This window comes from Macaca mulatta, chromosome 1 (genome assembly GCF_049350105.2).
Source record: "Macaca mulatta isolate MMU2019108-1 chromosome 1, T2T-MMU8v2.0, whole genome shotgun sequence".
Taxonomy (NCBI): domain Eukaryota; kingdom Metazoa; phylum Chordata; class Mammalia; order Primates; family Cercopithecidae; genus Macaca; species Macaca mulatta.
Window position 1 is genome coordinate 82,246,795 of NC_133406.1, and position 14,033 is coordinate 82,260,827.

The window sequence follows — 14,033 nt, forward strand, 5'->3', positions numbered from 1 at the left end:
ATATTTAAAATGGATGCCAAGGCAACATACAATTATAAGAATTCACAGCCCAGTGTGGTGGTTCATGCCTGTAATCCCAGCACTTTGGGAGGTGGAGACGGGTGAATCACCTGAGGTCAGGAGTTTGAGACCAGCCTAGTCAACATGGTGAAACTCTGTCGCTACTAAAAATACAAAACTTAGCTGGGCAAGGTGGTGCACGCCTGTAGTTCCAGCTATTCGGGAGGGTGAGGGATGATAATCTCTTGAATCTGGTGGAGGTGGAGGTTGCAGTGAGCTGAGATCATGCTGTTGCACTTCAGCCTGGGTGACAGAGTGAAACCCCATCTCAAGGAAAAAAAAAAAAAAAAAAAGAATTCACTAAACCCCTGATCTAATTGAATCTGTACAGCAATCCTGTTAGAGGATTATTGGAGATTGATCCCTTGATGAATTTTAGGATAGGGTTGTTGGTTTTTTTTTTTTTTTTTTAATATTTCTGCCCCAAAAAATGCTGTTGGGATTTTAATAGTGATTGTATTGAAGCTGAAGATTACTTTGGGCAGTCTTGTCATCTTAACAATGTTAAGTCTGCCAATCCATGAACAAAGGATGTCTTTTCATTTATTTTACCTTCCAGCAATGTTTCATAGTTTTCAGTGTACAAGTCTTTTGCTTCCTTCGTTAAATTTATTTCTAAGTTGTTTTTTTGTTGTAGTTGTTGTTTTTGAGACAGGGTCTGGCCCTGCTGCCTAGACTGGAGTGCAACACGTCGAATAACCTGGATGAAATGAACAATTCCTAGAAACACATAATCTAGCAAAACTGACTAATAAAGAAATGGAAAATTTTACTAGACCTATAACTATTAAGTAGATTGAATCAATAATCAAAATTGTTGACATACAATTGTTCATAATACTGTCTTGTAATCCTCTTTATTTCTGTAATATCAGTAGTAATGTTCCCAGCATCGTTTTGTATTTTAGTAACTTGAGTCTTTTCTCTTGATTTTTTAGTCAGTCTCATCAAAGATTTGTTAATTTTGTTGATCTTTTCAAAGAACCAACTTTTGGTTTTGTTGATTTTCTTTATTGCTTGTCTATTCTCTATTTTCATTCAATCTTCCTTTAGGAAGAGAGTATATAGGAAGTGTGTAATTAAAACACAAGCTGCAAGGTACAGCCTTTTTTTGGAGATGGCTGAAAATGGGTCTGACTAGGCATAGAGGAAAAGCCGAGCTCAGCCCCTGCCTTTGCTGTGGAACTCTAAGCTGGGATTTAGGCAGTGTGCTCAGAGATCTTCATAAGGCTGGAAGTTATTGACACTTAGCTTATCAGTATGAGGTAGTCCAAGAAAAGTCCTTTTCTAAGGCAGAATAAGGAAAACTAGAATGAGATTAAGTGGAACTAGGTAATAGTAGTTCAGCAAATTAACCCAGAGTTAATTTGTGAGGAATTCAGCAGGGCTTTTTGTGTGAAAATATAACACCCCATATCAGAACTCAAGCATGAGAAACTAATTCTTAGGGAGCTGTTTGTCTTTTTTCCATGTTTACTTTGTGAAGGGAGTAGTCTCCCTACCTTTTCCCAGGGTAGGAAATGTGTGATAAAAAGGTAAAGGAGAGGTAGCTGCAAGTGAGGTCTTATTAACCAGGAAGGTAATTCACTTGCATGTAGATGTTTATAGTTCCTTACTTTTTTTTTTTTTTGTAAATGGTATTTCCCTTTTTCATATGTTTATTTTTTAAAAAGCATTATATATTTATATAGACAGGGTCTCACAGTGTTGCCCACACTGGTCTTGAACTCCTGGGCTCAAGGATCCTCCCACCTCAGCCTCCCAAGGTGTTGGGATTACACATATGAGTCAATTTTTTTATATGTTCTAATTAGAAAATATATAGTTTATTTTTGACATTTTAATAGTATATTTATATATAAAACGCATGTAGACTAGACTATATGCTACCTCAGTCTCTCTACCTATCCATAGCTGGGAAAATCAGGTAGGTCCCTGTAGCCATAATAAAAGCACCCACTGCTTCATGTCAAGTACCTATTAGAAAATAAGCAACCTCCCACCTACTGGCTTTGCAAATCCAAATCTATTAAGTGGCTCCACTGTCACAGTAAGTATTTCATTGTTGATTAGACCAGGCATTCTTTTATTTTTTTTATTTTTTTTATTTTATTTTTTTGAGGCAGTGTCTCGCTCTGTCGCGCAGGCAGGGGTGCAATGGCCAGATCTCAGCTCACTGCAAGCTCCGCCTCCCGGGTTCACGCCATTCTCCTGCCTCAGCCTCCCAAGTAGCTGGGACTACAGGCGCCCGCCACCTCGCCGGGCTAGTTTTTGTGTATTTTTTAGTAGAGACGGGGTTTCACCGTGTTAGCCAGGATGGTCTCGATCTCCTGACCTCGTGATCCGCCCGTCTCGGCCTCCCAAAGTGCTGGGATTACAGGCTTGAGCCACCGCGCCCGGCCAGACCAGGCATTCTTAAAGACATAACTATTTTAATATTATTAAGTTACCTAAAGAGTCACTGAGGTGCATGGTTCTGGGCAGAGGTCTGGAGAGTGCAGCAGCCACGGTCAGCCACTTCATGTTCAACAACGGCACCAAGATGGCCATCCTGGGGCTAGGCATCTGGAAGTCTCCTCCGGGCCAGGTAACTGAGGCTGTGAAGGTGGCCATTGACGTTGGGTACTGCCACATCGACTGTGCCCACGTGTACCAGAATAAGACTGAGGTGGGAGTGGCCATTCAGGAGAAGCCAGGGAGCAGGTAGTGAAACATGAGGAGCTCTTCATCGTCAACAAGCTGTGGCGAGCGTACCATGAGAAGGGCCTGTTGAAAGGAGCCTTCCAGAAGATGCTCACTGACCTGAAGCTGGACTACCTGGACCTCTACCATATTCGTTGGCCAGCAAGCTTCAAGTCTGGGAAGGAATTTTCCCATTGGATCAGTCAGGTAATGTGGTTCCCAGTGACACCAACATTCTGGACACATGGGTGGGCATGGAAGAGCTAGTAGATGAAGGGCTGATGAAAGCTATTGGCATCTTCAACTTCAACCATCTCCAGGTTGAGAGGATCTTAAACAAGCCTGACTTAAAGTATAAGTAGGTGGTTAACCAGACTGAGTGCCACCTGTACCTCACTCAGGAGAAGTTAATCCAGTACTGTCAGTCCAAAGGCATCATGGTGACCGCCTACAGCCCCCTCAGCTCTTCTGACAGGCCCTGGGCCAAGCCTGCGGATCCTTCCCTCCTGGAGGATCCCAGGATCAAGGAAATCACAGCCAAGCATAATAAAACTACAGCCCAGGTTCTGATCTGGTTCCCCACGTAGAGGAACTTGGTGGTGATCCCCAAGTCTGTGACACCAGAACACATTGCTGAGAACTTTAAGGTCTTCGACTTTAAACTGAACAGCCAGGATATGACCACCTTATTCAGCTACAACAGAAATGGGAGGGTCTGTGCCTTGGTGGGCTGTGCCTCCCGCAACGATTACCCCTTCCATGAGGATTTTTGAAGCTGTGGATGCCTGCTTGTCCCCAAGTGACCTATACTGTGTTTCCTGCCTCATTTTGTTTTCCTTGCAAAGATAGTATGGCCAGTGTCACTCAGCAGTGGGACAGCAACCTGTAGAGTGGCCAGCGAGGGTGTGTCTATCTTAATGTTGGATCTGAAGAGCCCTGTAAATAGAGTAGCTTTGCTTTGCCCTTCTTTTTGCCCAGCTGGGGAAAGTACAACCTGAATACCCTTTTCTGACCAAAGAGAAGCAGAATCTACTGGGCCAAAATAGTGCTACTAACAGTTGAGTTTTGACTGCTTGGAAATGTAATCCTTTCAGTAAGACTTCTCTTTGTCTCAAATAAAAAGTGCTTTTTGTGGGGAAAAAAACAGTCACTGAAGAAAAATTATGAAGATCTATAAATGTGTAGCAAAGTAGAATAGCCTTTGTACTAGTTTCAAATGATGTCTCTATCACTTGCCAACTGGACAACTTTGAGTAGTGTGTATATCTTCACTATTTTTCTCAGGGCATGTTTGGGTGCAACAGTTAGATACCTACTCAAGCTAGTACATATAAAAGGGAACTTTAAAAAGATATGGATCTCACAGCATCCAAAGAGCAGATGAACAACTGCATCCATTCTTGGTAACATTTATGGTAAACTGAGGTTTAGGTAGGTTAAGTCTCTTAATTACTAAACCTTATACGGAGAGGAAATCCATACACATACTGAGCACTGCTTAGGCATGAATCAATTATGTGTTTTGTACTTACGTGAATCTACTATTTTTCTAATGTATGTAAATGCTTCTCTGAGTAAGGAAGTTCAAATATATTTTAAAGTGTGGCTTTTATCATGTTCTTTCTCAGCTAAGAGACAGTCAATATACATGGGGATATCCATAAACTTTCTTTTTACTTTAAAAATAGTTTCTTTAAAAAAAAAAAGTTATATATCTACATAGTTTAAAGAGTCAAATAGTAAAAGTGAAGAGCTTGATGGGAGTTCCCCTTCCATTCCCAAGTTTGCCCTCCATTTCCTGCCCTTCAGAAGTACTTATACTTTTTTGGAATTTACCTACATATCTCTAAATAACAACCTTATCTTGCTCTTTCTTGACTTTTTTTTATAGTAGGAATAATCTACTTATTTCCCACTAAGGAAGAGAGGGTTTCAGTTTTCTTTATACACTTCACTTTCACATGTGGTTAGTTAACATTCAGTGTTTGCATTCTTATGACCTATGTAGGTGCTATTCACAACTGAGCCATTTATACTATGATTACTATTTCTTTCCTGTAAAGCCTTTTGTTTTTTCTGAAGGTAATATTTGCCTTTTCTAGAGCCCACATAGTGAAAGCAAGAGTAAGTAAGCAAGCAAATAAACCCCACAAAACCCAAAAACAAATCTAGAGGCATCACACATTACCTGACTTCAAACTATCCTACAAAGCTATTGTTACTGAAACAACATGGTACTGGTGTAAAAATGGGCATGTAGACCAATGGAATAGAAAAGAGAACCCAGAAATAAAGCCAAATACAGCCAACTGATCTTCAGCAAAACAAAAATATAAAGTGGGACAAAGTACACCCTATTCAACAAATAGTGCTGGGATAATTGGCAAGCCACATGTAGAAGAATGAAACTGTATCCTCATTTCTTACCTTACACAAAAATCAACTTAAGATAGATAGAGACTTAAATATAATACCCAAAGTCACAAAAATTCTTTATGACAGTACTGGAAAAACTCTTCTAGACATTGGCTTAGGCAAGGACTTTATGAACCCAAAAGCAAATGCAATAAAAACAAAGATAAATAGATGGGACCTAATTAAACTAGAAAGTTGCTGCGCAGCAAAAGAAATAATCAACAGAGTAAACAGACAACTAACAGAGTGGGAGAAAATATTCACAAACTGTGCATCTGAGAAAGGACTAATATCCAGAATCTACAAGGAACTCAAACAAATCAGCAAGAAAAAACCAATTAATGCCATCAAAAAGTGGGCAAAGGACATGAATAGACAATTATAAAAAAAAATGTATATATATACTAATGTCCAACATGAAAAAATGCTCAGCATCTCTAATTATCAGGGAAATGCAAATCAAAATCACAATGCAAAACCACCTTACTGCTGCAAGAATGGCCATGATTAAAAAAAACACAACAACAGGCTGGGCGCGGTGGCTCAAGCCTGTAATCCCAGCACTTTGGGAGGCCGAGACGGGCGGATCACTAGGTCAGGAGATCGAGACCATCCTGGCTAACACGGTGAAACCCCATCTCTACTAAAAAATACAAAAAACTAGCCGGGCGAGGTGGCGGGCGCCTGTAGTCCCAGCTACTTGCGAGGCTGAGGCAGGAGAATGGCGTGAACCCGGGAGGCGGAGCTTGCAGTGAGCCGAGATCGCGCCACTGCACTCCAGCCTGGGTGACAGAGCCAGACTCCGTCTCAAAAAAAAAAAAAAAAAAAAACAACAACAAAAAAAACACACAACAACAGATATTGTCATGGATGTGGTGAAAGGGGAACACTTTTATACTGCTGGTGGGAATGTAAACTAGTACAACCACTACGGAAAACAGTATGGAGATTTTTTAAAGAGCTAAAAGTATTATAGAACTATTGTTTGATCCAGCAATCCCACTACTGGATATCTACACAGAGGAAAATAAGTCATTATATGAAAAAGACACTTGCACGTGCAGGTTTATAGCAGCATAATTCACAATTGTAAAAATGTGGAACCAGCCTAAATACTCATCAACCAACAAATGGATAAAGAAAATGTAGTGTATGCATATGAAATACATATACCATGAAATACTACTTAGCCATAAAAAGGAACAAAATAATGGCATTCAAAGCAACCTGGATGGAGTTGGAGACTATTATTCTAAGTGAAGTAACTTAGGAATGGAAAATCAAACATCCTATGTTCTCACTTATAAGCACAAGCTTACAGGGAACGGTGGCAGGGAGGTGAAGGATAAAAGACTGCATATTGGGTACAGTGTACACTGCTTGGATGAAGGGTGGACCAAAGTCTCAGAAATCACCACTAAAGAACTTTTCCATGTACCCAAATACCACCTCTTCCCCCAAAACTATTGAAATAAAAATTTAAAAAATAAAAACAACAACAATGATGACAACAAAAAGCTATTCCAACTGGTAAAATAAAAAGTAAAACATTTGCCTTTTCTGTTTGGTGATTAGCTCTCTTTGTGCTTACTACTAATTTATTCCCCTAACTTGCTCCCAAGATATAAATCTGTCTTCAGTACTTAAACGCATTAGGTATTTCCAACAATTTCGTCTTCTTGATGATTCCAGCACCTTCTGACTTGATCCAGGCTGGGCTAGTTATGCTCTATGCCTACTGCACAGCTGCCATCTTAAGGGTTTCTTTCACCATTATCCTAGAAATTCCCTTTGCTCCCTTGTTTTTGATCCCCTGTGTCCCGTATCCATTGTCTTTCTCTTTCTTAGTGAGTCTCATTTTGGCGACTGGTACTATTATTTGGTGGAGGTACTAGTACCTAGTATCTCCCTGATAAAGGTTGCATGAGAAGTGTTTTGAGATCTTGCATATCTAAAAATGTCTTTATTCTGCCTACACACTTAATTACAGTTTGACTGTATAAAATTTTGGATTAGAAAACACTTTCTCTGCCTCATTACCTTCTAGTTTCCAATGTTGCTGCTAAGAAATTCAGTGTCTTTTCTGATTCATTATACTTTTGTTGAAACTCCTTTCTCTCTCTTTCTCCTCTTTCTGAAAGCTTGTAGGATTTTCTCTTTAGTTGTCTAAAGTTTCACAGAGTATTTTTGTATTTTCATCTGTTGTGGTGAGAGTTCAGAGGGCCCTTTCAATCTGGAAACATATTTTCCATCCTGGGATATCTCAATTATTTCTTTGTCGATTTCTTCTTTTTCATGTAGAGAGTAGAGAACAACTCTATTGAAATTTTTTGTTCAGATATTGGACCTCCTGAACTGATCGTGTTTTTGTTTTCTTATTTTTTTTTCTCTATTTTCCATCTCTGCCTTTGGCTCTATTTCTGAGTGATTTCTTCCATTTTAACTTCTTGCCCTTGGGATATTCATCTTGTCAACGCCATTTTTGAGGTTCCTTTTTATATTTTCATAAGCTCTGTTTCCTCCAAGTTGCTGTTTTCTGCTTAGTGATTTTGGCCTCTGTCTTTCATTGTAAAGGTTTTCTTCAAATGCCCCAATGAGTCTATGCCCTTTGTATTTGAGTGGTGTCTCCATGGAGTCCATTGGAAACTCTGAGCGTGTTGGGTGTGACGTCAAATGTGGGCTTTACTAGGCTGGACTGGCTGAAGAACTTCTTTGACAAATCTCTCTATGTCAATATCTCTAGGTCATTTGTATTGGATCTGATTCTGCAAGGAAGGCTCTTCCAGTGTTCCATCTAGAGGGTAAAAGTCTGGCTGACAATGTCTAGGAACTGAGTGTACTATGGTTTAGATATTTGACCCCTACAAACCTCATGCTGAAATTTGATCACTAGTGCTGGAGGTGGAGTCTAATGGGAGATGTTTGGGTCATGAGGGTGGATCCCTCAGGAAGGGATTGGTGTTGTCCTCATGGTAACGAGTGAGTTCTTGCTCTGTTAGTTCCTAAGAGAGCTGGTTGTTAAAAACAGCCTGGCACCTTTCCCCCACTCCCTCTTCCTTCCTCTCTGGCCACATGAGCTCTGCATAGACCAGCTCCCGTTTGCCATTTGCCATGATTGGAAGCAGCGTGAGGCTCTCACCAGATGTCCAGTCTTCCAGCCAGCAGAATTGTGAGTCAAATAAGACCCTCCTTTTTTTTTCTTTATACCCAGCCTCAGGTATTCCTTTCTAGCAACACAAACGGACTAAGACAGAGTAAATAAACATAAGCCTGGGGTGCGTGTTGCGGGGGAGTGTCTCAAAATCAGTCTGTAAATCTTCAACAGATTCCTTGCTCATGTTTTTAATATGCTATCCCTACCCTCAGCTGTGCCTAGAATCCTGACATTTTACCCCAATAAGAGAGTAAACATCTAGTCTTCAGCCAAGTGCTGAGGGAATGACAGGCTGGGAGGTATCTAACTGTATCTTAAATAGATTTGAGTCAGACCCCTTATATTTGGACCCCACTTTCATCCCTACTCCTAAAGGTACCTGGGCTGGTTTAGGATTCAGCCTTCTAAGTCAGTGATCCAGCCACTCATCCATCTGCTTTCCAGTTTTCCATTACCATTATAAACCAAAAAGTATCTGACACAGGCCTCCATCAATGTAGAGGTTTATTTTGCCAAGGTTGAAAACATGCCTGGGAAAAGGAGACATAAGCCACGGTAGGATCTGTAGCCTGTACTTTTTCTGAAGAGGATTTGGAGGGCTTCAATATTTAAAGGGGAAAAGTGGGCAAGAGGGGAAAGAACAAAGCAAAAAAAGAAGGTCGCATTCTTGTGAATCCATATGTTACACACGAAAGGAGGGATAGGCCAGATGCGGTGGCTCACGCCTGTAATCCCAGCACTTTGGGAGCCCAGGGTGGGTGAATCATGAGGTCAGGAGATCGAGACTATCCTGGCTAACGTGGTGAACCCTGTCTCTACTAAAAATACAAAAATTAGCCGGGCATGGTAGCGCATGCCTATAATCCTAGCTACTTGGGAGACTGAGGCAGGAGAATCACTTGAACCAGGGAGTCAGAGGTTGCAGTGGCCACAGCCTGATGATAGAGCGAGACTCTGTCTCAAAAAAAAAAAAAAAAAAAAAAAAAGGAGGGGTAGAGAGAACAGTTAGTTATGTATTCACCTTGTGCTTAATGAATCTGCACTTTACATAAGATAAACATGGAGTAGAGAAAGCAGTCAAATATGCATTCATCTTGGGGTAGGTGGGGACAATCTCTAGTCTCCTCTTGTCCCATACCATGAGGATAAGTTGTTAATTTACATTGTCAGGGTGAGGGAGGCCCCTGGTGGAGACATATGGCCTCTATCTGTGGCTATCAGTTTAGGAACAAAAGAAAATGCAATTGTTTTGTTTGTTTTTTGTGACTTGGCTTCCAAACTTAATTTTTCCTTTTGGCATAGTGAATTTGGGGTCCTGAAATTTTATTTGCCTTTCACACCATGTTGCTCTTGTCTTTGTCCTTTTCACTTTGTTCTGGGGATTTAGACTTTACCCAAGTCTTTTTGTGGTTTTGTTGGTTTTTTTGAAGAGATTGAAGGCTGAGTGTGTTGTCTTCCATCTTTAACCAGAACCCTAACATTTCTTGAAGTAAAAAAGGCATCATTGGAGGGAAAGGACTGGAAATAATTGCTTAGTGATTCCTAATCAGTTCTTTTACTTCCTTCTGCCCTTTTGAAAACCTTTTCCTTTCCTGTTTCTTTTTCACAGGTTTCTACTACCTCCTGATTAATCTGATTGTATGTATTGACTAATTGAGTGGTGCAAATAATAATCAGACACATAACGAATTGCTCTGTGCTCTTGAGAATACAATATGAAGAGCCCAGAGCATAGTGGATACCTCCTTATGGGCTCCCTTTAAGAGGAGTAAATTGTGCTTCTTTTGAAAACAGTGCTATTGCATATAGTTGGCATCATGGGAGAAAAAAAAGAATTGTCATTCTTATGATCTCATTATTTTGTTATTGATTGGTTGGCTTTTTAAAGGTGACAGGCATCATTTTTCTTTTCTCGGAAGATGATTTGTTAAGGTAATATTTAGCTCATCTTCTTCGCCAAGGATCTTTGGGGATAACATTTAAGTCACTTATAAACCTAAACTTTGAGAGACAGACTCTTCATATCTAAGTTACAGTGGGATAAGGAGGACTCTGGGAAGCCTGGAGAGGAGGTAGCTGCAGCTGCATATCCTGGATGCCTTTTCACATCTCTGGAATCAGACTGGGTGTGCGCGAGGTTGTGACGTTAAGCATTTATCTGTACAGGTGATGGGGGGTGGACATGCACAAAATAGGGGAAGAATCATGATAACAAAAATTGGACAGAGAGGGTGTGGGGAGGGCTGGGGAAGCTGCTGCTTCTTCCTGACAACCTTTGCATTTTCTTTCATAATGTTTACATACAATTCAGCTGTTTGGCTTTGACTTGCTGAGGGCCTGGGGTTCCCTTCATCCTTTCTTTGTGCCTCCTCCAGCTATTCCTGGGTTTATTTATTTCTTTTAACTGCTATTTATAATCCATAAGTAGCCACAAATGGCCAGGCCTTAAAGTGTGTTGGTGTATGAACAGAATTTTAGAGATAAACATTTTCTTATTATGTGCAGAGACAGATGTGGCTGGGCTCGGCTTTTCTTTTGTAGGGTTGGTCCGTGACAAGTATGTGACATAAAGATAGAAAAGAACAGAACGTGGTTTTTTTTTTTTTTTTTTTTTTTTTCCTCCCTTATGTAGCTACCAGCTAATTTTTAATCTAAAATAATGGTGATGGATCTTGAAGTGCCTGGGGCGGTAGCCTGTGTGCAATACACCTGGATCAATCACCACAGAATTTCCTTCTTATGTGTACATGTAGTGAAATGGAAGACACTTTATTCACCCAAATTCCTCTTGGAGAGAAGGAGTATGAGTCTGGAAGAAATATTTTGAGAAGCCTGTTGAAATCAGGGTGGGGGACTCCAAGTGGCATATTCAGGAATCAGAAGGTGTTCCAAATGCCTTCTAAAGAGGCTGAGACCTGCCATCTGGAGGACTTTGTTTTTCTGAATACTAAGATGGTCAGGTCTATAAGTTTGGAGATTTGGAGCTGCCATGTATCTAAATTGCACTTAATAATAGAGGGGAAAAACCATTTGACTTTGTTGATTCACTTATCTATTCATTATTTCAGATCTCTTTGTTGAGTCCTTTCTCTCCATGGTACTCGGCCATGTTGCTTGAGCGGATGTGTTGCTGGGGCACATAGCATGTGCCGGGGGTTTATAGAAGCTTCAGAATATACATGGACCATCTTCCTGGAGCATTAGTGGACTCCATAAATGGATTATGGAGATAAAACTTTCATGTCTGTTTGTAAAAACATTACATTTTAAAGAAGTTATTCTGGGTCCACTTGAGTCTGTGCTCTAAGATATTTCCTCCTCCTTCATGTTATGTACTTACTGTCCCCAGGCACATGCAAAGTGCTGTAAGAATTCACAGGATGGAGAGAACAGCGGCAATGGACAGAGTCGTGAGTGACCACAGAAAGCTTTCTGGAGGCAGGACTTGAAGTGAGTTTCGAAGGACTGGGAGTGTGTATTAGGGGGCAGTGTGTGAATGTGCGTTTGGAAGGGGGCCATGCCAGGTGAGGGAATGTCCTGAGTCCCAGCTCAATGAGGGAAATATCAACCAGAGTGGACCAGTTTGGCCAAACTATGTGAGAGTGAGGGATAAAATCTGAATTGCATATGGGGGTCAGTGGGTAAGAGGCACCTATCAACTCTCCTGTTCATTATTACGAATTTCTGATGATTTTGGACATCATCAAATAGATAGTTTAGGGAAGATAGCAAGAGGATGGTAAGCTATGGTGGAGGGTGAGTTTAGATACCAAGTTGTTTGGTTTAGTGATACCTAATCAGAGATGCACTTCAGACTTACCTGCAGAACATTTTAAACTAACAATGCTGGGGCCCCTACCATTGGAGACGCTGATTCAGTAGGTCTGTTGCAGAGCCTATGGAGTCTGTAGGTGGAAGAGCTCTTCAGCCAATTTTGTTATATTTGCTGGCTAAAAATCTGTGAAATAGGAGGTGATTGCAATGGCTTACTTTTAATGTAATGGAACTTGGATTTCAGGTGGTGGCAATGGAAATGGATAAGAAGAGCTGAATTTGAAAGACTTTGTAATACAAGAATAAGCAAGACATGAATTGATGTTAGACCAGTCCCTGCTCCAATGTATGTGGTGTTCTGTCCATACCCCTCTTCCTGTCGTCTTCCAGATTAGCATAGCTAAGTTCTGCAACTCAGTCACCACTGCATTAGCCTCACTTATAGCCCTTTCTTTGGAAATAATTTCACTAACAGCATAGTTCTTTGAGAACTTAGTGGACAACTTTTAAAAAGGATATTTTTGCACATCATTATTGCTGACACTATTATTATTCATGTTTTAAAAGCTACTTATTATAAATCTCAGCTTGATTTTTGTTCAATTCTGCTCTTTAAAAGAAAGTTACAATACACAGAACAAAGGCATTAGAAAGGAGAAATTTTCAAGTTTCTATTGCATAGAGAAGTGTACAGTCCCCATAAACATTCCAGGTCTAATTTGTCCTTGCACATCCTTAGAATAATGAGAGACTTAGAGACAATATTATGCCTGGCAGTATTTAAGATAGCAAGGCACTTCTTGATTTTGAACAAACTGGATTTAAGTTTTGTTTGGGGACTAGAAAAATAAACAACCAGTTCTATCACAAATCCTTTATGCCAGAGTAGACAATATTTCATTAAAAGACAGAGAAAAAGTGCTGATGTAAATCCTTCCTTTTTGGGAAGCTGATTCTTTTTGTTATGGAGCTAAGACTGGTAAAAATATTCACACTTGGAGTCATCAGGATGACAAAACTTGAATTTGATGCAGAAATGCATTTATCATTTGATATATTTTTTTCTGGCTGCATGATTCAGCATTTTGATTTGCATTGACCATTTTGGAAAAATGAAACATTTCTTGGTTGTGAAATAATTTGTTTCTTTGGAATATTCCAGTTTGTGGCCTAGCTGACTATGTAGTGTTTTCTCCAGACTTAGTGTAAGATAAGAAAATGAGAATATCAGCAATGCCATAGTGGGTTGGCCAGCATTAAGTCTATGAGGATAGGACCAAGGGACATATTTAGGAATGCTCTTGAAGAGCATTCAGTTTTCAGCCTGCATCACCTCTCTCCATTTCCCTCCCATTGAAACCCCAGCTCTGCAGCACATCACTCAAGTCCTTCAGGGTTTGCTGCAACTTACTTTTCCTTACCATTCCTGAGATGTCATTCTTGTTCATGCCTCCACGCCTTTGCACTTGCCCTTTGTTCATAATGCCTGCCTTGCCTGTTTCCCTAGATCAAAATCCTACTCACTTATTTTTCGAGGCCTGTCTTAACGTCTCCTCTACCACAAAGCCCTCCAGACTCCCCAGTCACTCAACACACTTAATGAGCATCTGCCACCAGGCACTGTGCTGATGTTGTGGCTAAAGATGCATAGGACATAGTCTCTTCAAGGGACCACATGTGTGCTTCCGGAGGTATATCCTACATGTGCCCAGTAATATACTGGTGATATTAAACCAAAGCACAGTTTTTAAATTCTTCTTCTTATTTTTATTTTTATTTTTGAGACAGAGCTCTGCTCTATTGCCCAGGCTGGATCGCAGTGGTGCAATCATGGGTCACTGCAGTCTTGAACTCCTGGGCTCAAGCGGTCCTCCTGCCTCAACCTCCCAAGTAGCTAGGACGACAGGCACATCACCACACCTAGATAATTTTAAAACATTTTTTTTTG

At 40.5% G+C, this 14,033-nt stretch overlaps 1 protein-coding gene and 1 pseudogene across 5 annotated transcripts in view; both read left to right on the plus strand.

The window, feature by feature from the left end:
• The window catches only part of CNIH3 (cornichon family AMPA receptor auxiliary protein 3), a 333,831-nt gene that overhangs the window by 148,793 nt on the left and 171,005 nt on the right, over positions 1 to 14,033 (plus strand). The window contains exon 1 of one of the 5 annotated variants that reach the window (XM_015115429.3): positions 8,103 to 8,326. The exons of the other annotated variants lie outside the window; for them this stretch is intronic. Within the exon in view, the coding sequence (XP_014970915.1) occupies positions 8,300 to 8,326 (27 nt within the window). The 5' untranslated portion in view covers positions 8,103 to 8,299. Of the gene's footprint in view, positions 1 to 8,102; positions 8,327 to 14,033 lie in introns of those variants that run through there. 5 annotated transcript variants of the gene reach the window in all.
• On the plus strand, positions 2,997 to 3,515 carry LOC144329634 (aldo-keto reductase family 1 member B1 pseudogene; annotated as a pseudogene).